Source organism: Grus americana, chromosome 26 (genome assembly GCF_028858705.1).
Source record: "Grus americana isolate bGruAme1 chromosome 26, bGruAme1.mat, whole genome shotgun sequence".
Lineage (NCBI taxonomy): Eukaryota > Metazoa > Chordata > Aves > Gruiformes > Gruidae > Grus > Grus americana.
The window spans coordinates 5,929,968-5,952,457 of record NC_072877.1 but is presented as its reverse complement, the minus strand read 5'-3'; the positions used below and the strand labels follow the sequence as shown (position 1 = coordinate 5,952,457).

Here is a 22,490-nt window from a genome sequence, read left to right as displayed (position 1 = left end):
CAACTCACCACCAAAGCTCAGATTTTAACCCTGGCATTACATAAGAACTACCTGGTTTTTATGCACCTGTTCTCTTCTGCCATTAACAAGCAGCCCGTATTTCTTTCCACTTAGTCAATGACGGTTTTAAAGTCTTGGTACTTCTAGTTCAAAAAAAAGAAAAACTGCTTGCTTAAGTATCTAAATACCAAGTGTGACGCTGTAGCAGCTAAACACCTTAAAATTGTTCTGCTTTCAAAGACATATATGAAACAATGCAAGATTATACAGGGGTGTATCCATGGGCCGAATCCAACAGAAAAAGCTATTCGTGGCAGAAAAGGATAGACACCGGTGAGCAATCCGCTTGAAATCTTTTATTGACAAGTCACCATGTTTTTCCATCTTGCCTAACACATTTTTATCCTTGTTATAAAGTACAAATGGTTTTATACTTTTCTGACAACATTAAAAAAATAGGCTACTAAAGAGGCAAAATTCCCACTTTGAATTCAAAAATCCTGCTGTAAGAATTCAAAATTGCCATAGACAAACATAAAACCCAACACATACAAAGAATGAATGCAGGGTACCTCTTACACTTGACTCACTCGTCAAACCAACTGAAAAGGAATCCCTTGTTCCCAGCTCTTACTTTGGATCCTGTGACCTTGCTGAAGTGATGTGAAGTTTGTGTTAACACATACAACTCAAAAGGCACTCAAAGGTCACAAGTTCCTGAGCTAAAATGGGATATATTCCCAATGGAACGGTTAAAACAAATCACAAAAAACAACAATGTTTAAAAACTGGCATTTGGTTCATATGAGTACATTAAGCATTCAGTAGAATCCTAGCTGAAAGCCGCTGCTGTGTAATAGACTCAAATGATGGTGAGTACATTAGAGTATTTGCAGTACATGGAAAAAAATAATTCACTTATGAGCATCCTTATTAGCAAATTCACATGCTAAAAAAAAATATTATTTGCCACAACGTTAAAAAAGCCCAAGAACAAGAAAGAATTGTATGTATATGAGATACAATAAAGGCTTAAAACCAAGGAGGTTCAAAAGTCCGTACAGTTAAACAACTAACAAAAGTTGACAGGCAACACTTGCACAGATGTATTTGGCCCTAATGGAAAAGGACCACAAAAGTAAGCAGAACACGGATCTGGTATTTACAGATCAGTTATTAAAAAACCCCCAAAACACACTAACAAAAGCCACATGTCCTACAATGTGTGCTCAGAATCTGACAGGTAAGTTCGTAAGATGTCATTCACGCAAATTCCCTATTTCCAGTTTGGCTCAGTTTTCGCCCAGAAAAATAAAAGCATAACATTTCTCAAACATGGAATGGCTACTGTCTGAAGATGCAGAACAGAAATAAAAAACAAGAAATGGGATAACTAGTTTTGGCCTATATAATTTCTGATCTTCTCTTCAGATATGCATAGGAGTATACTAAGGCCATATATATTTGCTACAGTGTAAGGCCTTTTTTGTTGTCAAAGCTCTGTGCGTCAGCAGGGCATTTAACTTAAACCAGGCATACGGAGTTCTAGAAGTGCTACTATATTCCACTGAAGAGGTCTCAGGTTTCTGAATTATCTGGCAGTGCCCCGCTGTCAGCCTTCTTCTCTGGTGATGTGTACAAGAAGTTACAGCAGATATAGAGCGGGAAGATCAGGAGTCTGCTGTCCAAATTCATTACAATCTCCTCCTGCAAAGCAAAACACGGTGGATATTTGCGTAGTAAGTGATGCTGTTAGAGGGAAGTAACACCACAAAGCACACAAGACTGATAGTAACAGTCATTCTATACATTTTAATTCCTATGCAATAAAAAGCAGAAGATAAAAAAACCCCTCCAAGATAGTAATTCACCTTCCCCTTAAGCAAATGGCTTATAACATTAACACTGATAAGATATTCTCAAAATGCTTATAACTCTTTGACCCAGTGCTGCCAACCCTTCTGCAACAAAGCTAACCGATCTGTAAGAAACAGCTGAGCAAACTTTACCTTCAAGCACACTGGAGAGAAAGGCAGACTTTGCTGCCACTATCAGTTTAGGGAGATTTAACCAACCAGGCAATCCAGAACAGTCTATACTTGTGTTGCGTTTGCGTGGCAAGGTTTTGGTAGTGGGGGGGCTACAGGGGTGGCTTCTGTGAGAAGCTGCTAGAAGCTCCCCCTGTGTCTGATAGAGCCAATGCCAGCCGGCTCTAAGACGGGCCCGCCGCTGGCCAAGGCCAAGCCAATCAGCGCCTCTGTGATAACATATTTAAGAAGAAAAACACTTAGAGAGAGCTTTTGCAGCCGGAGAGAGGAGTGAGAAGATGTAAGAAACTCTGCAGACACCGAGGTCAGTGCAGAAGGAGGGGCAGGAGGAGCTCCAGGCGCCGGAGCAGAGATCCCCCTGCAGCCCGTGGTGAAGGCCATGGTGAAGCAGGCTGTCCCCCTGCAGCCCATGGAGGAAGGATGAGGGGGTGTAGCGATTCCACCTGCAGCCCGTGGAGGACCCCACGCCGGAGCAGGTGGAGGCACCTGAAGGAGGCTGTGGCCCGTGGGAAGCCCACGCTGGAGCAAGTTCCTGGCCAGACCGGCGGACCCGTGAAGAGGGGAGCCCACGCCAGGGCAGGTTTGCTGGCAGGACTTGTGACCCCGTGGGGGACCCCACGCTGGAGCAGTTTGCTCCTGAAGGTCTGCACCCCGTGAGAGGGACTCCATGCTGGAGCAGGGGAACGATGAGAGGAGTCCTCCCCCTGAGGATGAAGAAGCGGCAGAAACACTGTGAGATGAACTGACCGTAACCCCCATTCCCCGTCCCCCTGTGCCGCTGAGGGGGGGAAGGTTGAAGCCGGGAGTGAAGTTGAGCCCGGGAAGATGGGAGGGGTGGGGGGAGGTGTTTTAAGAGTTGATTTTATTTTCTCATTCCTCTACTCTGTTTTGCCTAGTAATAAATGAGATGAATTCCCTCTCTAAGTTCGGTCTGTTTTGCTCGTGACGATAATTAGTGAGTGATCTCTCCCTGTCCTTATCTCGACCTACAAGTATATCGTTATGCCTTTTCTCCCCTGTCTAGTGAAGGAGGGGAGTGAGAGAGCGGCTCTGGTGGGCACCTGGCCTCCAGCCAGGCTCAACCCACCACAATACTTTAAAGCAAATCACTGTTTGTTGGTAGGACTTTTTCGGTTTTACTCTAGGAACTGCTTTTGGGGTAGCAAAATTGAAATTTTATCCTACAGTAAGGATGGCATTTACAAGGAACAGTTTTCTATGTACTCATCATCTATGTATCACTGCTGATTAGGATTTAAGAAACTTGATGATCTAGTCTCTTGCATTCCTTACTAAGTTCTGCTGTCAGAGATGGGTGGAAATGGGCACATTCTCTTAAGAAAACACCACTCTTCTGAGGCCTTTATGTAGTTTTTTAACAGTATTAATACCACCCTTGAATAATATGCAGACATTCTTTTAACTCTTCAGCTTACAATAGAAGAGAATCTTCAAACAAACTCCGAATTTGCCTGTAAATAAGCAGGAGCCTGATGGACATATTATTCAGACGGGTAGTCTCACCAGTGCTCCAAGTCTGGGAAAGCAAGCAGTCATCCAGCAGAACACTACACTACCAGCAGAGAGCTTCAGCAGCACCATGGGAACTAATTTCACCATTAATGAAATCTACTCTATCCTGCTCTAGTTATGCTTCACAAATTAGCTTCATCTTCCACTACCTATAAAAGGAATACTTGAAATTCCACATAAGCAATGACAACAACTACTCCTCTTCAAAAGCACTGTTGACTTCTCAGCATTTTTTTTTTCATGCCTTAGACTCCACAACTCAAGCTCAACAGCTCAAAAATCCACAAACATACCTGGTCCTTCTCAAGGGTTAGGATCTGATACCCTGTCGTTCTACTGCAAATAATTTTCCCACTGCTATCAAAGGAGGCTAGACGTAACCTAGGGATATAACAAGAGTTAAATTACGTAGTATCCCGTAACTTAGTTTTTCCAGCACAAAGAGTTTCTCCCAAGGAGACAGAATAACATTTTCAAACATAACTAACTTGGTGGCAACAAAATTTAATGCAAGCACAGATGGAGAGACTTAGGGTAAGACATTTTAGCATAGACCACAGGGTCTGCCTTCTTGGTTACTGTTTACCTGAAGGCTATGTTTCTCCGAGGCTGCAGACTGACTGATCCACTGCATGGCTGATTCAGCGTATTCCGTTTGAAAATGATGTAACGATTTGTATAAGTAACAAGAAGGTCAAAGCCAAAGTTGAACCCAGTCCACCGCCAGCAGTACTGAAGAAGGTAAGTGGAAAAAAAAAAAAAAACAACACACCAAAACAGTCTGAGTATTTGCTACAACATGAATGCTAAGTGCCACTTCTCCAACAAATCAAGCTTGGGAATGGGATTCTCAGCCACAGAGATGTGTGGTGGATTCAAGGATCCTTGCCAACACCTATTTGAAACATAAGGCATCTTGGTAGGCAACCCCTCACTTTAGCGGCCAGCCCTTGCAGACAGATGACTACACGAGACAAGCTTAGTATCAGCCGCCTTCCAAGCATACAAAAATACATTTAACACAAGTCGATCTAAAATACTTCTGTATTCTGGTAACTGGTGCTGTATTTCTAACTAGCACTTAACTACAGGTCCCATTCATGCTTTAAGCACTCCATGGAATACAACATCGTTATGTTAAGTGACTTCAGTGGGAAAAACCTCATGTTTCCTGTTTTCTCACAGGACCCGTTACCTAAAAACAAATATATGTCTATGGAACACACAGGGCTTCTGGCTGTAACTATTACACATTTTATCTAGAAAGCTTCCTTTTCCAGTTAAAAAAAAAAGACATCCATGATCGAGCTGTATTTTAACCACATGTGTTTTACAAGTCTCAAATGACAAGTGATGGCTACATTCCCTCCTTTCCCACACTAAAAGTTTTTCCAAATACGGGCTTGCTTGCAGCACAAAAGCACAATTAAAACACTAATTCCTTATTCATTGCAAAGACAGCAAGCGTTTTCATCCTTCTAGGGAGAACAAAATAATTTCCTTAACGTACCATCTCCATTACATCTTTTTGATGCAGTTTGACAATTAAGACCTAAGTGTTTTGAAAATACCTAACATGGCTTAGACATGTCGGCTATGCACAGACTTAGCCACGTGCCATACTTACATCACCATCCTTTGCAAGTTTTCGACCACACCTCATGCTGTTTCCTTCCAGTTCCTCTTTATTTATTTCTTGAGGCCTACAAGGAAAGTGCACCTTTAAGGACACTTAAACAGCTTTGTATGGTACTTTAACGTGGGAAAGGTGAACAGACCTGAGTAAACTGGTCTGACCATACAACTGACCCTTCTCTGAGCAGAGATTGGACGAGATGACCTCCTCAGATCCCTTCCAACCCAAATTATCCCATGAACATCCAACTACTCTACAAAACTGCAATATAAACCTCAGTTAGGTAGGACTTTTATAAAAGAACCTTTGCAGATAAGAAAATAATAGTTGTTGCAATGAAATACGTTCCTCAATCCTCCTAAAAAAAACAAAGTCCTTTTTAAAAAGCAGTAGTCCTGACTTACCAGGCACAAAGATAAATGAGTGCTACTACTAAGGAACAGCTGCAGAACTCTGCAGAATAGCAGGGCTATGAAGAAGCGCCCACAGAGACATTGTGAAAGATTTCTCAAGGGTCTGGTTACACAACTTAGCTAAAAAAAGTTTACCCACAGCGATCGTGAACTGCAACAAGTTGCTTGATTCTGTCATCCTATACCAACATGAACTTGTTTCACCCAACAGTTTCCACTGGCACTTCAACACGGAGAAAAATCTTGCAGAGCCAGCATTAAGTAAAATCAGTCCCAGTGTTCCAGAGGTATGTTACTGACTTAACTTTAGACATGATTACATCATTAACCAAATAAGCAACCATTGCCAGAAAGTCTTCAAGTTACACTGAGGACAAACGCTTAAAGTGAGTATTATGAATCACAATGAAAGGCAACCCCCACACGCAAGTTAAATTATAAACCTGTAATATCAAACAATATACTTCCTGCTATACAAGCAAGAAACAACGCAGCATCTGTTCTCTTCCTACTGTACAGACACCACAAGAACTCGTGGCTACAGCTTTTACAAACAAACTCAGCCTGTGGTCTTCCTTCCCCCCCGTTTCTGCAAAAACCAATCCTAGAAGATGAAGTATTTTATGAATGAGTTAAGCAAATAAGCTAATCATGCTTAACCAAATTCACCCAAGAACCTCCCGTGTGCTTTTTCCACATCTTCTAGCTGAACTGGTTATGTAGCTGACCTGAATTCAGTAATGGTGATAAAAGATTTATTTCTGTTTAATTAGTGACAAATTTCACAAACATTAGTACATAATGTTCAGACAGACATTAGTATTCCCCCCCCCAATTCCTCGAGCAGCCTCAGAAAATGCAAAACTTCCAGCTTTAACCACTTACACTGGCCTACCATACACTTAGTGAACAGTCAAGTTATTCTATTTCATTCTTAAACACTGCCGAAGAGACTATTAGAGTAGAAACGATTCCAGACATGGACTTGAAAGATCTGTCTCATCTGCCACAGAACAAATGTTTAATGAAGGGAAAAAAAGTGATCCACTTTAGCACAACAAGTAAACCTTGAGCAACTACAGTTCAAAGTCACAAACTTCAGTATTACACTAAAAAGATTCCAAAGAGTGAGTAAAATGTTTAGTCCTTTTAAATGCAAACTACCTAAAGTAGAAGAGAAACATTTTTTCCTCTCTAAAGTCATCAACACAGCAAACCACATCACACATTTCAAAGCAATGTTATTTCCATGTTGGTAGTCTTAGAATGAGCAGGTGCAATTATGCTATGCACCAGGTGGGATATGAAAATAGAGCCTTACTTCAGCTCACTGGGACTCAGACCACGTTTTGCTCAGCTTACTAAGTTTGCATCCTTATCTCTGAGGGAAAAAATGTATTAAGATACTTATACAGGCAGGAAGCATGAGAGGAAGGGCAGCAGATCTGCATAAAAGGATGGTCTTATGAAACCGGAATTCTCTTCTTTCAGCTACAGGTTGGTCATATGTCCAAAATATTGGTTTTAATACAAAGGAACAGTTGCATGTCTTCCCTTCTAAGACAGGAGTTACAAACCACAGGCATCTTGGTGCAGGGTGACGCTACAGCTTGCCAGTAGAAGACAGAAAAGTGGTCTCAGGACTTCAAATAACATTTACCTTCTCAGAAATTGCATGCTATGGACTAGTGACATTACAACTGAGCTGTGTATAACTACAGGGAAGCACTCCATGCACACGTGCGCACACCTCCTCACCACCTCCCTCCCACAACTCCAGAGAACAGCCTGTTCAAAGACAATTAGTCCATTATTGATTATTAAACAAACGGTAACCTGGATGCCACCTTGAACCATTAAGTTTGTAAACTACTAAAGTCAGAAGCTAAGACACATTGAGAAGAAATGCTACATGTCACCCACCTCTCACCATTGCCATTAATGAAAGACTTTGGCAACAAACACCAGAATAAGAGGTCCAGGCAAACAGAAGTCTATTGTTAAGTAAAACTTTCTCTGCCTGAGATTTTCAGTTTTAGCTGTCTTATAAAAAACAGATAAATTAAAAAAAAATCCCACATTGCAAAATAGAAAACTAGACAAGCAAGAAAAATGTGGAAAAATACTCTGTTCATTCCAAGAGTCATTGAAATGATCAGCACTGTAGCTGAACATGAAAGTTGCTCTTTTTAAAAGCTCGTATGTATCCCATCATCTTCAGTTTTGTATGAGAGCTTACTTTTTCAGAAGCATGTATATCTGATGGCTGACAATTACTCTCACTACATTACAGTGAACCACCAAAAGACATCAAAAATAAGCAAATATACAGTCTTATCTTATGACAGAATTTTAATGACTATGTGAATACTCACTTTCATATTAACTATGGTTCCCATACGAGCTAGAAAGTAACGCACAAAGCATGATCGTCTACTATTAGACACATCAATGACAGCATTACAAGAAAAGTCTTCCCAAGAAAACAACAGTATTAGAAACAAGCTATGACCACACAACATTAATCTTTAGGAGCTGAGATGATGAGATTCACAATTATGTACTTTACCATTTTGTAAAGCACTGCTGTTGACAAAGAGAACCACTTCTTAAAGGTCTTGATTATTCTTAAGGCCAAAGTCTGAGTTTTGGGGATTTTTACGCTATTACATGTTAACATCAAAAGGAAGTAATTAAGGAAATATTTCCTATATAATATGCAATTAAACCATGGAAGCTACTGCCCAGGGGATGTTGGGCCTAAAGCAGAAGCTGTTTCAGAACAGAACTGTACATATTTAAGAACTGATCTGTTGGTGGTTGGTCATTCAGTAACGATCCAGCCAAAACCTCCACCTGGAAAACCCTTAACTACTCACTGCCAGAGAAGTACACCCAGAGAACACTTAGTCTTCACTTTAAAGGAAGGTGGGAGATTTGTAACTGTACTGCTGAATGCTGCCACAGACTGCATGGCTTTGGTTCACATCAGGACAGTGGTCCTCAGGCTTTTCAGACTGCAATTAATAAGTGAAGCCTACCATTGCAATTGAACACGCTCATCTTCAGAACGGCAAATGCTGGGCTAACAGAACTGATGGAAGAAAATAAAGTTGGTTTGCTGGTTTTTGAAAGGTAACAAACAATTTGCAGCTTCCTGACCTGACATTTATTCTCCACAAAGTGCACTAGGGGAGAAGACAAAGGCAGGAACCACTCCCCCACTTGCACTTTGCCATGGTTTTGGTATTTAGAAAGAGATCACGGGACCTGGCTCAATGCAATATCGCAAAAAGCAAGCAGAAGGAAGGGAAATAGTTTGCAATCACATGCATACATGTAACATACATTAAATCAACATGCCTCGCTGCCCAAGCCATCACCACCGACAACCTTTTTTAGGCGCAGGCTCAATAAACCCAGCTATGCATTTCACACACACAGACACCAGTCGGGGTGTTACACAAAGTACAGCTACATGCGAATCTTTGAAAGGGCACAGAAACAACACATGCATGCCGGTAGCTGTCATGGGATTTCCTCAGTGGCAATGCAGTGCCAACACAGTGCAGCACGTGGTCTAGGAAGGAGAAAAGATAGGATATAAAATAGGAGAATTACGGAAAGAACAGGGTCTTAGCAGTGGAGAAGGATGCACTGCCTGTGAAAAGCTGGGGGTGCTGGCAGTGGAGAGAGTTATCAAACATAAACACTGGATGGGGAAAAGGCTGTGAAATTAGAAGGGAATGAGGCAAACAGGTCACAGGATGCCAAGCCCTGCTGGGTGCTGGGCCCTCGCTTGCTGCCTGGGAGGCTAGGATGGGAGAGGCAGGGACAAAGGTTAGCGTGGAGTTATCCCTGCATAAACAAAAAATGACAAATTGCCTTCTACACCAATACAGTTGGTTACATTGCACCACGACCTCTTGCCCACCTAGCCCAGGGAGGATGGAAGCAGGACACAAAAGGCTTCTTCTCCATCTGCAGTACTTTTTGTAAAGTCATCCTTAAAATGGAAGGCTAGTAAGTTACTCTTTCGCAGCCTTAGCACATCTTTCAAGGCAAAGTACCGGTGAGAAGCATTAAGCAATGTAAAAGGAAATACAGAACATCCCTCCCCAGCATTTACCTCTGGTGGCATTATACAAGTTTTCTAGAGTTCTACTACTTAAAGGATAAGAGATTGGCCAGCTCAAGGGAACAGACAGCTCCACAGAGAATAACAGAGTTTAAAACCACTGAAGTATGCTTCCCCCCTTGCTGCTCTTAATGTAAACTCCAAAGGTTAATCATGTCAGAATTTATATGAGAGGAAGGGTTCTAATTTAAGAAAGAAATAAAGGAAAGCCTGTAATATACCTACCCAATATCATTGTCTTGTTCTGCTCTGAGCATGGCAAACCACTGCTGTTTGTAAACAGAGGACAGCCATTCTAAAATTAAAAAAAAAAAAAAAAAAAGCTTGGTGTTGTCTTTGGAGCTGGGAATGGGGATGTTCATAAACATTTGAAATATAGAAATTAAATGACATTGAAATAGTAAGGTTACACTTATTAACTGGACGGCCTATGCAAACCCACCACCTGGTAATGTACTTGTGTTATTCATTTCCATGTCTCAACTACAGAAGCAGCAGTACAGATAAAAATCAACAGCTAACACTAAGTAACTCAGAACTATATTCATCTTAGCAAGCATTCGCAATTGCCAGAAGTGATGCAACTCAACACGTTTTTTCGGTGTGCAAGTTCTGTTAAGCCAAGGAACTTGTTAACAAGCTCTTGGGAGAAGATGCTGTTTTCTGAATCCCCTATGGGATTCTACACAAGTTAAACAAGAAGAAAACAGAATCAAAGGATAAAGGAAACAGTAACTTATCACGGATATGGCAAAAACAAACAGAAATTGTTCCCTACTAAGAATAATCATAAATCATGTCTTCCTCTGAGAATACCATAAAGATTTTATCGGCTGTATTAATTTAACAGTTGCAACCAAGAGAGAAAACAGAACAAAAACTAATAGCTGGTAAGTCAGTTACATAAAAGGCATCACAGGCACGCAAAAGCACAATATGTAAGGTCTTAGTCAAGATAACTGAGGCAAGTATGCAAGGTCATGTACAAGAACAAACTCTACGGAGGAATGGACTGGGACGACAGGAACAGTGAGAACCACTGTTACTACGAAAACAGAACAGGTAGTTGATGAATATGATAGAAGGGAAAAGTGAGATCATAGTGCTGAGATCGCCTCAGAAGTGCCAGATGCAAAAATTAAAACGAGCCCTTGCCCTACTAACTGTAGAGTTGAGATTCAGATTAACCAAAGTACAACAGAAAGTATAAAAACTAATTAAGGAAAACTACACAGGTGAGAAACAGAAAATGGATGTGCTAGAAGAAAAAAAAGAATTTTAAAAAAATCAGGAGGTAGACACATACACATACAAAAATTGAGAAGATGCTCTAGTTCACACACCATATTTAAACTGTAGTTCATCTGTTAATTTGTAAACACTAGGAGGGAAAATTTGTAAACACTAGGAGGGAAAATACTACTTAGGAAACGTTCAGAAGTTAACAGGTAAAACAGAACAACGAACACTTTGCTTACACACAGACACATGTATTTCTGTCTCTTAGATCTTTTCAATGCAAACAAGAACAGACTCTCTGTTGTGAACTCCTACCACAGTATTTCAGTTTTCTCTTGCAGGTCCTACGCATACACAGGGTACAAAAAAAAAAGTTACACCATTTCTTTCAACTATTTGAGACTATTTCCTTCTTTACTTCCTTGAGAACAATTTCCTCTAGACTACTCTCAAGGTCTTACACTGTAATACAAACTACCCAGCAATTTCCACAGTTGTAGACTCTCTCAGGTACGATGCAATCACCTCAAATATTGGATGCTGGCAGCCAATAATCTGTTCAAAAGTGCACCACTAATATTTATCTAAGCCTCCTTTTAAATGATGAGCAAAAGTTCCTGATCTTAATGCAGCTTTTAGCTAGAAACTGGTATCAACAGATTACAAGGGCTATCAAACATTAAACTCTAACACCACCTCATTACACACACTAAGGTCTCCACTTTATGCTCTTCTTTCCTCCCAGTTCTCTTGGAATTCAAGCTTTTTTAAAGAATTGTAATTAATAATCAGTGGTAGAGCATAAACTTCCTGCACTAACCACACAGTCATTGTCATCACCCTACCTTTCCCACTGTACGACTACAAAGCGATCAAGCTTATTTCAGTATTTATCACAGCTTATGAACTGGTTAACTACGAAAGAGTAAACACTTTGCTCTCTAAAACCTCGTGAACTATGCGAAAATTACACATTCTTTTTCAATAAGCACAAGCAAATCAGCCTCAAAGTTACAATTAATCTTGTAACAATTTAAGAAACGTTCTTTCTCTGACGAACGTAGATAGAAGGCTTCTGGGTTTGAGTATAGGCACAAAATTTATCCAGTGAAGAACACTAAGACAAGGCTGTCCATCACAGTTCTGGTAAGTGGTAACAACAGCAACATTAAGAGAAGGAAATCAAGTGTAGTGGTTTGCAACATCTTATCCACATGCTGACAAAGCCACTTCACAAGGAAATAATTCACATTTCTCCTGTGTCATTGTTAAATTAACGAGCTAAAGGGTCATTCACCCAAAGTTACCTTATTTTTTATTACAAAATGAAGATGCCTTTGCACTTTGATGATAATCTGCACCAATATCAATCTTAATTAAGATGGATTATATTTACTTTGTACATCACTTGAGTATATAAAATATCACATACCAAACATCAGGTATGTTCTTCCGGGATTTTTATACATAATATAAAGTTTTATCACTTGCTCAAGGTCAAAAACTGCCCCATCTACTGGACATAACCGACCAGACCGTTCACCCAAACCGCAGCTCGGCTCCACACAGTGTCTATAACGCACTGCCTCCACCTGCTGTTCGCAGAGCCCTTTTAAATAGACATTTTGAGCACACGGTAACAGACTTCATTTGTATTTCACTTTGTCAGAACTAGTGTAGAAGACAGTCTCTTCTCCACCTATTAAGGCATTAATTTAAACTAGAACTGGGTGTAGGGAAAGCCAGTACATTTAAGCAGTAGTAGTTGTCCACTTTCACTCGAGACCAAAAGATTTCTCAGGAGGAAAGGACCCTACCCCCTCCCCACAGGTACTCCCTATCATAGAGTCTCATAATTCTGCTTCTGACAGCTGCATGCTTTGAACATTTCAAAGTGGGAGAAAGAGGTGCTCAAAGTTATTCAGACATTCAGCTACAAAGAGCAACTAAACCATTATTTCTGGCAGAGACAGGATACAGCAGTACAAGACAGACAAATTGAGTAAAGTGATGCTAACTGCATCATCTTAATCTTAATGGCAAGGAAAGTGTTTTAAAAGCTAAAATCTAACAATTTGATCAGGCTAGTAGGCTTCAGAAGAAATACCCTGATGAGTGTGTTTTTGCATTATTGACATCTATGGTGGCGTGAAAGAAAAAGCCAATATGAGATGAAAAAAATAATTTTAATTTTAGAGGAAGGTATCGGTGTAACTCAAGGACAGGTTAAATATTTATGTATGGCAAGAGTCCAAAACAACCCCCAAGGCTACAAGTATGGGCAGATGACAAGAACACAGATGTCAAAAACTTACAAATAAGAGTAATAAACAGCTCAATAAAAGCAGTCTTAACTGACATTTGGAATTACAAATCACAATTAGACATCACAGATGCACAGACAAATGGATAGTTATACTGTGGACGGATATTAAAAATAAAAATCAAAGCTGTGCACATGAGAGCTAGGGAAAAAAAACCTGTCAGAGTTAAGATGCAAAATTCAATGCTAAGATTCAACTATGATAAAGGACACTGAACAGAGTGAAATATGGAGCAAGGATACCAGGAGCCAAATTCAAAGGCAGAGCATGAGAAGTCCAAACACTGTTAGAAGGAGCACAACTAACTCTGGGGAGGGGAAAATAAAAACACATTTAAAAAAAAAGAGGAGGAAGGAGGGGCAGGTGTTTCATGTGATAAAAGATATGAATAAGAGTGGAAAAACATTTTCAAGTGAGAGTCCAGCTTGATAACTCACTTCCAGTCTTACACATCTATCAGCAACCAGGTTTACAGTTTCCAAGCAAAGAACAAAGTCTGTCTGTGAACTCAAACTTCAGCAGCAAGATGAGAATGGAGCTTTTTATTTTTCAGTGATAACGTAATATGAATAGCAGTAATCTATAACAACATCAAATGGCATTTCACTCTCTGGGCTTCAAAAAGCACCAGGACCTAGAATGAAGATGTATTTTATACAAGTCAAAATGCAAATAAAAAAAAGAGTAGAATAGGTAAATATCCTATCTCCTCCAAAAACATCCTAAATGTCTGTAAATAACATACTTGTCTCTGAAGATGGGAGAAGAGTTCACAGCATCTTGCACTTTTGGTTTTCATTTTCAGGGATTATTCCAAATCCTATTAAAAACTACCCAGCTCTTTTTAGGAAGACAATGGCTAGAAAACAGATGAGCCACAGCAAGTTTTGCTCTCCTAAAAGGAAAAGGTTTTTTGCATGCCTGGGGCTCTGGGGTCACTTAAACACTAATTATGTACTATGCATTGATTATAGAGTATTTTGATAAACTGACTGATCAACGAAATGCTTAACACACCTATGCGTGTGCCTATTAAGACTTATATGCATGTAAATTGAATATTCAACTTTTGCTGGACCTTCAGCCACAATTCAGACGCTGGAGATAAACACATGAGCGAGAAGACCAGTAAATGCACTGAGATCTTCCCAATTACTCTAGTGTAGGACAGGCTAGGAAAGGCACTCAAAACAAAAGGCACACCAAAAAAAAAAAAAAAGCTGAGCACTCACTCACCTGAGGGTATTAGGGAATCTCTCTCAATAATTCTGGCTGATGCCAAGTCACTGATGATATACTGTAATCTCAAGTGTGTGAACACCGACAGGAACGCGTTCCCCTGTTCTGATTCCAGGAATGCAGTGTCATCCTCAAAATCTGCAAGACAGAGCACCTGTATTACAATTTATTTTCCTAAGTTTTTTCTAGACCCTATATTTGAGATTGAGTTTTAACTTACTGATTAGAGGAAGTTATTATGGACAGGCAAATCATCTTTTGCAGCTAAAATTAAGAAATTACTTACATTCAAATCCTTTCAGCTAAACATTAGACCAAACTGTTCCTCTTTTGAAATACACTAGTGCCTTCTAGTGAGAAGGCAACAGAAGCTTATCCTAATTGAACAATAGCAAAAGCAACAAAGCAAAAGCAGTGACCATGTCTGCTCACTTGAAAACACATGCACAAAACAGTGAAAAAGCCATCAGTGCTGAGAATCTGATGCTGGGGACTGTTGGCAGAGGCAAGCCTTCCCAGGGAAAATGGGAGAAAGTTTGGAAGCAGAGGAAGACTATCATATTTTACTTCTAACCTGCGTCTTCCCCAATCCAAGGGCATGCCAATTAACCCTACCTTTCCTACGCTTGGCAAACCAGGCATCAGCTTCAGTTAAGAGTTGTTTCAAAGACCCATTCCAAGAAGGCACTAGCTGAAGGAACATCCACTAGGTAAAACAAACAAACCAGTGAGTTAATTGAAGAAGCTTGCAAACAAGTAATACATGCATTATTAAAGGAACATTTTCATAATGCATTGATTCCTACAAAGAGTCTGATACTCTATTAAATACTTTCAGTAAATATCAAAAAAGGCCAAAATTCTGATTGCGTTACAAATCAACTGCTACTCAGGAGTTCAACTTCATAAAGCAAAGGGTCGGGCTGGGGCTAAGTACCTTTTTGAGAGCAGTATACACGTCCATTTCCACTTGCATTACAAATAGGTTCGAAGAGCTAATCAGCTGTTTCATGAGGTTTATGCTGGAAAAAAATAAATCATAGGAGTTCTATGAGAGAGCATAGACAAAACCAAAAGAGCAAGCTAGGTAACAAGCAACATCAATAGCCTAGAAAGTTACTTGTAGTGAGCTATACACTTTGGAAGAAATTGTACTTCGTCATTCAAAGTTAACTGAAGCCTGAATACCTGAGTTCTTTGAAGAGTTCAACACTCTGGTGAGTCATCAGGTTATTCAAGAGCCATTCAAGGCACCTAGATTAAAAGCAAGGAATTAGTACCTTCATTTTTTTCTTATATATGTCAACATTCCTGCAGCAGGTGCTCAGGCTCACAAAGCCTGATTAGGTACCGCATGATTTTGAAATACTGCTTTAACCCGAGACATGAATACATAAAAATATGAAAAAGAGTTATTTCAAAACCATGAAGTTTACCATAATTTTTTTTCAAACTTCTCTGTAGCTCAAACTTGCATTTAGTTTCTCTCAGGGTACAGTGAAAGCTAAATTCAAAGTACCATCAATGCCACAAAAAGCTCTCAGAACACACTAATTCACAGCAGGAGGAAGCAGTTCGCACTAACCTCAGCATTCTGCTCCCAAATGTGTAATTATCTCTCCACATTAAGATAAAGTTAAGCTTAAGTTCAGAATATTAAAGCAGCTTTGCAATAAAACAGTCCATGAGCACAAGAATTATTTCATTGTCATACTGAAGACCAAACCTATTGTCTTTATTAAAGTACTTTAGTAATTAATTCATTCACAGCACAGGACAATCAGTCTACTATAATCTATTCTAATTTTAAGGTAACTGATTATAGTAGAAACTGGAAAACTAAATATGACAAGCAGAGCCCAAGTCAGATAGCTTTAAAAATAATTAGCTTGGGCATTATTTTACTGTTTGTAAATTCACAGTTTTAATTAGCAATGTACAAAGCAGCTTGGAGAAAGTAAGTCTTACTTTTTCTTCACAGAGTCTAACCCATATGTCCCCGCTGAATTATAATAACCACACACAGTTTTTGCATTAATGGTTTCCTTCATTGTTTCACCACATTGCTGGATTAAGCCATCCTGTGGGGAGGAAAAAACCCACAAATATTCAAAGTTTTAATTTCCCAATAGGAAGTGTCAAAGATTGTGCAGTTCATACAAATTTTCATGCCTGAACAATTACCAAAGTCACACACGTTGCAGTGATCCACGCTATGCTAACTAGAAAATTTAAACCAACGCTCCTCAGAAAAATAGATTTTTCTTAAGAATATATCACATGAAAGAAAACCTTAATGAATACCTTCAGGGTAGAACAAATGAGCTGTTAAAACATATTTTAATCTACTTCTAGATATGATTCTCAAAGCGGCACTTAATATTACAACTGAGTCTTAGTCATAGCGTTTTTAAATAAAACCACTGCATCATGCTTGGGTTTTTCCCCACTTAGTCTGAAAAGATGATTCATTTCTCTGGGTGAAAAGTACACGCGTGTGAGTGTATTATGAACTGTTATCTTTATCTGAAAAGAAAGCATTAAAATATTGCATGTTTATTACTTACAAGCTGCAGCATGCAGGCTGCTGCTAAAAGTGCAACTACTCGACTGGGTTTTATTAACACATCATCTCTATATAGGGAGCCAAAAGCCACCTGTAGAGCTGAAAAGAGTACAAGTGTCAAACAAAAGATAGGACATTGAGCACGGATAACTAAAAGAATCCTGAAATATAACCAAACCACTTGAGTGCACACATTCTCTACAATCGTATTTGCTCTGGATAAAAAGCTAGTATTTACCAGCCCAAGCACACACACATAAACAGAATACAAAACATGGCATTAACCAGCAAAATACAGTTATTTTCAGTATTTAAACAAAATACTCATCTTAAAACAGCCACCAGGTCACACCACTGAGCAATATAACTAACTAACTTTGAAGAGCAGTATAACTAAATAAAAAGAAGCTAAACCTCACGATCCTTCTCTGCCATCAATCACTAGCATAACGTTGAGATATTGCCATGATATTACAAATTTCTCTGCAATTCTTCTGAAAAACACTGCTTCTTCTCTCCATGGTGCTTGGAACCACGGCAAAACGCTCTGTCAACTCATATCAGTCCCCTGCGAGCACTCCACTTGGTGGCTTTTCAAGACCAGACAGATGAAGGCGTGATTCACCATCTGACACTTGGGTCTCCACAAGAGTTGCATATGCTGATCTCAAGAGTCCCAATGCCGAAACAACAGGACATGTGGTTTCTTTTCAGCTTCCCAACTCAGAGGTACAAAAATGAATTCAACTCTAGTGGTGACTCAAGTTAGGCTCAAAACTGAATGAGGACAGAACTCATTCTCTCAAGTTTCTTATTTACTACTTTGAAAATTGTTTTTTAAAAAAATCAGTTATTTTCTGTAAGGTTCAACGAAACCTCTACCCTCAGAGTTTATGTTAAAATAAAAGGTTTCCACTTACCTTCTATATCAATATTTTGGTCAGGAATCTCCAACTCTATAGTGCTCATGCTAGATTCTTTCCATGATCCGCTGAACATACTGGAAAAGTAGCCTGACTATATAAGGGAAGATGAGAGAAAAAGAACTCAAGTAAGATATTCCATTCAAATGAAAACTGTCAAAAGCAGCACATGGAATGAAAAATCGTTAATATTTACCTTTATGCAGAACAAAATGTATTAAGGGAACTCTTCACAAGCTAAAACATTCTGACATACTTGAGAAAGGGCTAATTGTAGTTGCTCTATTTCTGCAAGTGAAAGCGTGTATAGAAAATTTGGACTACATGTCTAATCAAAGTAAAGAGCTTTAAAGGGCCAGAAAAGCCATATAAGCTCTTTTCCTACAAACCACACCACCAATAGGGATATAAATAGTCCAAGAATTAAGTCCTTAATGTTACCAGTGGAGAACAAATCCTGCAGGCATTAGGGAATGCCAGTTTGGGTATTGGGGCGGGACAGGATGGGGACGGGAATAAAAATCAACAGAACAAATAAGAGCATGCAAGACATACAAATTAATGTACAAGGTTGTAGTCTCATACCAAGGACACATACACATATACCATTTATGTAAATATACCTTTTATTATAAAGTGTAAGGCATATAAAACTAGAATTTGATAGGTTTCCATCCAAATGGAGTGAAATATACTGCTCTACTAGGATTCATGATTTTCCTTCTCAGCAGCAGATGTGCCCATTATGAGATGCTATCACTCACTGAAGTTTACCTGAGAGATCAAAAAAATAAAGTCTATTTGTACAGTACCGTATTCCCTGACCTCTTAACTCAGCATTTCAACCCAGGGCAGCAAATAACATAAAATCCAATTTTGATTTGATTACATAAATATCCTTCGGCATATGCCCTAACTATGATGACATACACCACACTACTCTCAAAGCCAGGACCTTATTCATTTTACCAATCTTCATGAGGCTACCTTAGCTTTGCCATGCAGATCAACTCCTCAATTTCATGAGAATTTATCATTTTAGTAAACAGTATCAGAAAAAGGAAACTGTCCATTTCTCAGATCTGCCATTCGCAAGTAGAGCAGCACCTTACTGTCATTTATCAAACTAAGTGCAATAACTTGAGAGACTAGGGAAATAGAAACATTCTGACTGAGATAGTCCGCTCAACAAGGCAGAGGAGGAGTCATAATTTCATTAAAGGAGTTATTTTTAACCTCCAAAAGTAATTTACCTATAGTAAAATAATTCCAATGGTAGAGTTTGAATTGAAATAGAAACCTGACTTATGAGCATGGTTAACCACAAAATTTCATCTCACAAGAACATCACTTGCACAAGGCCCCTACAGAACAAAATCGCAATTTTCAAATTTTGTTAAGCGATTAATATTCAGTTTTAGTCACCAATCCACACTAAGTTTGAAGGACTAGCTTCACAAACTTGAGACACAGCCACAACAGAATCATGACAATTAAAAACATCACCGCCAACAACAGTCTAAGGACGAACCAACAACATGCCCACCCTGTTCATGCTGTACAACGTAAGTCTGACTGTACAACCCACTTATATCCTCCCTGTGTTACAGAGTCAAAAGTGAGGGGACGATTAAAGCTGTGTCTGCCAACTGTCCTCCCCAGTCAAACACACCACTGTTCTATCCAGAGATGGCTGCCACTGGCCAATCCTTGCCTATACACAAACAACCTTTCTTGCTCTCATTTTATTCTCTTTAAAAGGTTCTAACGCATGTAAAATAAAAGATACTTTCCTACAAGAAAGCAACGAAATTTCCCTCGCTGTTGCTGATGCAAGTAGTTGCTGTACCTGCACTGGAATCGTGGCATTAACACAACATGAGAAAAAATAAATCAAGAATTTGCTTCTACCACCACTTGTTACACCAGAGAAACTGCATTCAACCTGCTGAGCATCTCACAGTGACACCTTCACCTTCTAACACATAAAACTGCTTTGTGTTTGACTACAGCTAACAAAGAAGTATGTACGTTTTCAGGTATAGTACCTGATGTTATTTTCTCTTCTCATGTCAAACAAATTGCTTCCAAGGTTAGCCTCCCCCTTTAAAGTTAAGGGCACAACTGAATTAGAGATTTCAAGACAAAGCCATGGTTCCTCCTCACTTCTATCACAGGAAAAGTAATAAAGAGAACAGACAGTAAAGACAACAGTACCTCTTCACTCCCATAACACAAAGAGTAACACAAAGAGCTTTACCTTAACACAAGCCCACAATAAAATGCTTGTAGAAATAGCATCTTTTTTGTAGGAAAGGACTAAGATTTATTCCTTTTTAGAGAGCTTCTGTGCGTATCCTCCTTATGCCGCAGAAAAAAAGCGGCAAGAAAGCATAACAAATAGAGAGACCAGCTCCAGCAGTTTCCCTATACCTGATTCCCAACAAACAGCAAAATTGAACTGGGTTACATGTGCTTTACAAATCCATTCTGGAAGCGCTTTCTTTGCTCTGCAATAGTCTTAACATCATAGGACACTCTCAGCCAATTGTTTTGCAAACAGAATGTGCTCTCAGGATGTCAAAAGACAGTTTTCAGGACTGTTTTCACAAAGGATGTGCCAAGATTAAGACGAGTAGATTAAAAAAATTCAATAGCAAGAGATACAAGTGAAGAAACTTTTCAAGTAGAGCTATACTTCCTCATGTTACTGTCAAAAGCACAACACGAATTGTTTAATTGTTTGCATCCACGGAAAGAGTGGTAAATCAGAAATATAAGGGAAGAAAAAAAAAAAGAAAAGAATTCACACTTAACATTTACCAGATTCTCTTTTATTAAAATACAGTATCTGTTGCAAGTAAGAAAGAAGCCACTTACCTGACACAAATATATCTTATGCAGGTTCCACTCCTCTCCCAGAGCACAAATTTTGATATCACTGTTCTCCCCATTCAAAAACAGAGTCTGATAAATATACTTAGAAGTGCTTTTCAATTTTTTCCTATACAAAAAGGCAAACAGAGGCACGCTCCTTTAAATTTTTCCGTTACAGAAGCCACACCAAGTATAAAGCACTGGACAGCATTATTTTTCTCCCCATAAGGGACTGACTGCCCCCCTTGCCACGTCCCCATGACTTCCCCGCTCTTGTTTACTGCGGCTGCTGCTGGGACCTTTCCAAAGCAAACAAGACACTAAACCCCTGCCCCAAGCCCACAACCAACCTTACACCAAATCCCTTTTCCCTCCATCTCCCCCCCCCGGCTCCTTCCCACACGACAGGCCCCTAAACACCGGGCTCAGTCCTCGAGTGTCCCAACCCCTGTCCCCATAACCCACCCCCGACCTTGCCGGGCCCCTCAGCCCTACACAGCCCCTTCTTCTTGCCCGACCACCCCAGGGCCAACGCGACGGCCGCCGGCCCCACAGCCCCCGGCCCTGCAGCCCCTTCCTACCGCCCTGACAGACCCACAGCCATGACTGAGGCCCGCAGCCCCCTCAGAGGCGGCAACCACCAGTTCCCCCTCAGCTGGCCGCGGTGCAGCCCGGACCTGCGGGGGGTGTTGAGGAGCCGCTCTTCCCGCTCGGCCTCGCCATCGCTGTCGCTGTCACCGGGCCCCTCGGCCCCACCGCGCTTCCTCTTGCCGCCCCGGCCGCCACCGTCCCCGGCCGCCCCATCGCCGCGCGGGAGGCCCACCCGCCGCCTCAGCACCCGGCTGCTCAGCGAGCCCATCGCCGCTCCGCCGTCGCCGCCGTCTCCTCATGGGGCCGCCCGGAGCGGAGCGGGGCCGGAGCGGAGACGGCGCCCGCGGCGCCTCAGTAACGGCCGGCGGCGGCCATTGCTACCGCGCCTCTGCGCCTGCGCCGGCAGGGGAGCCAGGGCGCACGCGCAGCGGCTCCTACACTCTGCGCATGCGCCGGTGCGCTGCGCCACGTGGGCTTCGGGGCGCACCCTTGGGGTGTCCCCGGGAAAAGCAACGGTGCAAAAAGCCGTGACGCCACGCGATGGAGCGCCCCAGCGTCATCACAGCTCTTGCTTAGCGGTGGATGAGCGAGAGGAGCTGTCCAGGTTGTTGAGTTGCAAGTGGGAGCAGCAACAGCAATGCAGCTGCAGTGGGGCGCAGGGCTGCACCCCCGGCTCTGCCCCCCGACACCGCACGGACACGGGATTTTTATAAACCATTTCCCGAAGCGCTGCTGGAGAGGGAGTTACAGCATTGCCACATGCTGGGCCCACAGGATTCGCCTAAGGAGCAGGAGATGTGTCCCCCCATAGTGGTGTTCCACCCCCTGCCCGGGCTGAAGGGCACCCCCCGGGCTGAAGGGCACCGTCGGGCTGAAGGGCACCCCCCCGGGCTGAAGGGCACCCCCCTGCAGCCTCTCCCCGCTCAGCTGGTGTATGCAGGTCCCTGCATAGGAGATAAAGCA

General features: G+C 41.1%; 1 protein-coding gene across 1 annotated transcript; it reads right to left on the bottom strand.

Moving 5' to 3' along the window:
- Positions 1-341: 341 nt before the first annotated feature.
- GMCL1 (germ cell-less 1, spermatogenesis associated) lies at positions 342-21,918 on the bottom strand. Its single transcript, XM_054804394.1, has 14 exons — positions 21,614-21,918; positions 20,940-21,063; positions 18,057-18,153; positions 17,138-17,235; positions 16,539-16,651; positions 15,759-15,824; positions 15,508-15,592; positions 15,186-15,276; positions 14,568-14,708; positions 9,994-10,063; positions 5,209-5,284; positions 4,168-4,313; positions 3,875-3,962; positions 342-1,707 (listed from the first exon to the last, which is right to left on the bottom strand). The coding sequence occupies exons 1-14, from the start codon at positions 21,793-21,795 to the stop codon at positions 1,579-1,581; spliced, it is 1,506 nt and encodes a 501-aa protein (XP_054660369.1). The 5' UTR covers positions 21,796-21,918; the 3' UTR covers positions 342-1,578.
- Positions 21,919-22,490: the final 572 nt, after the last annotated feature.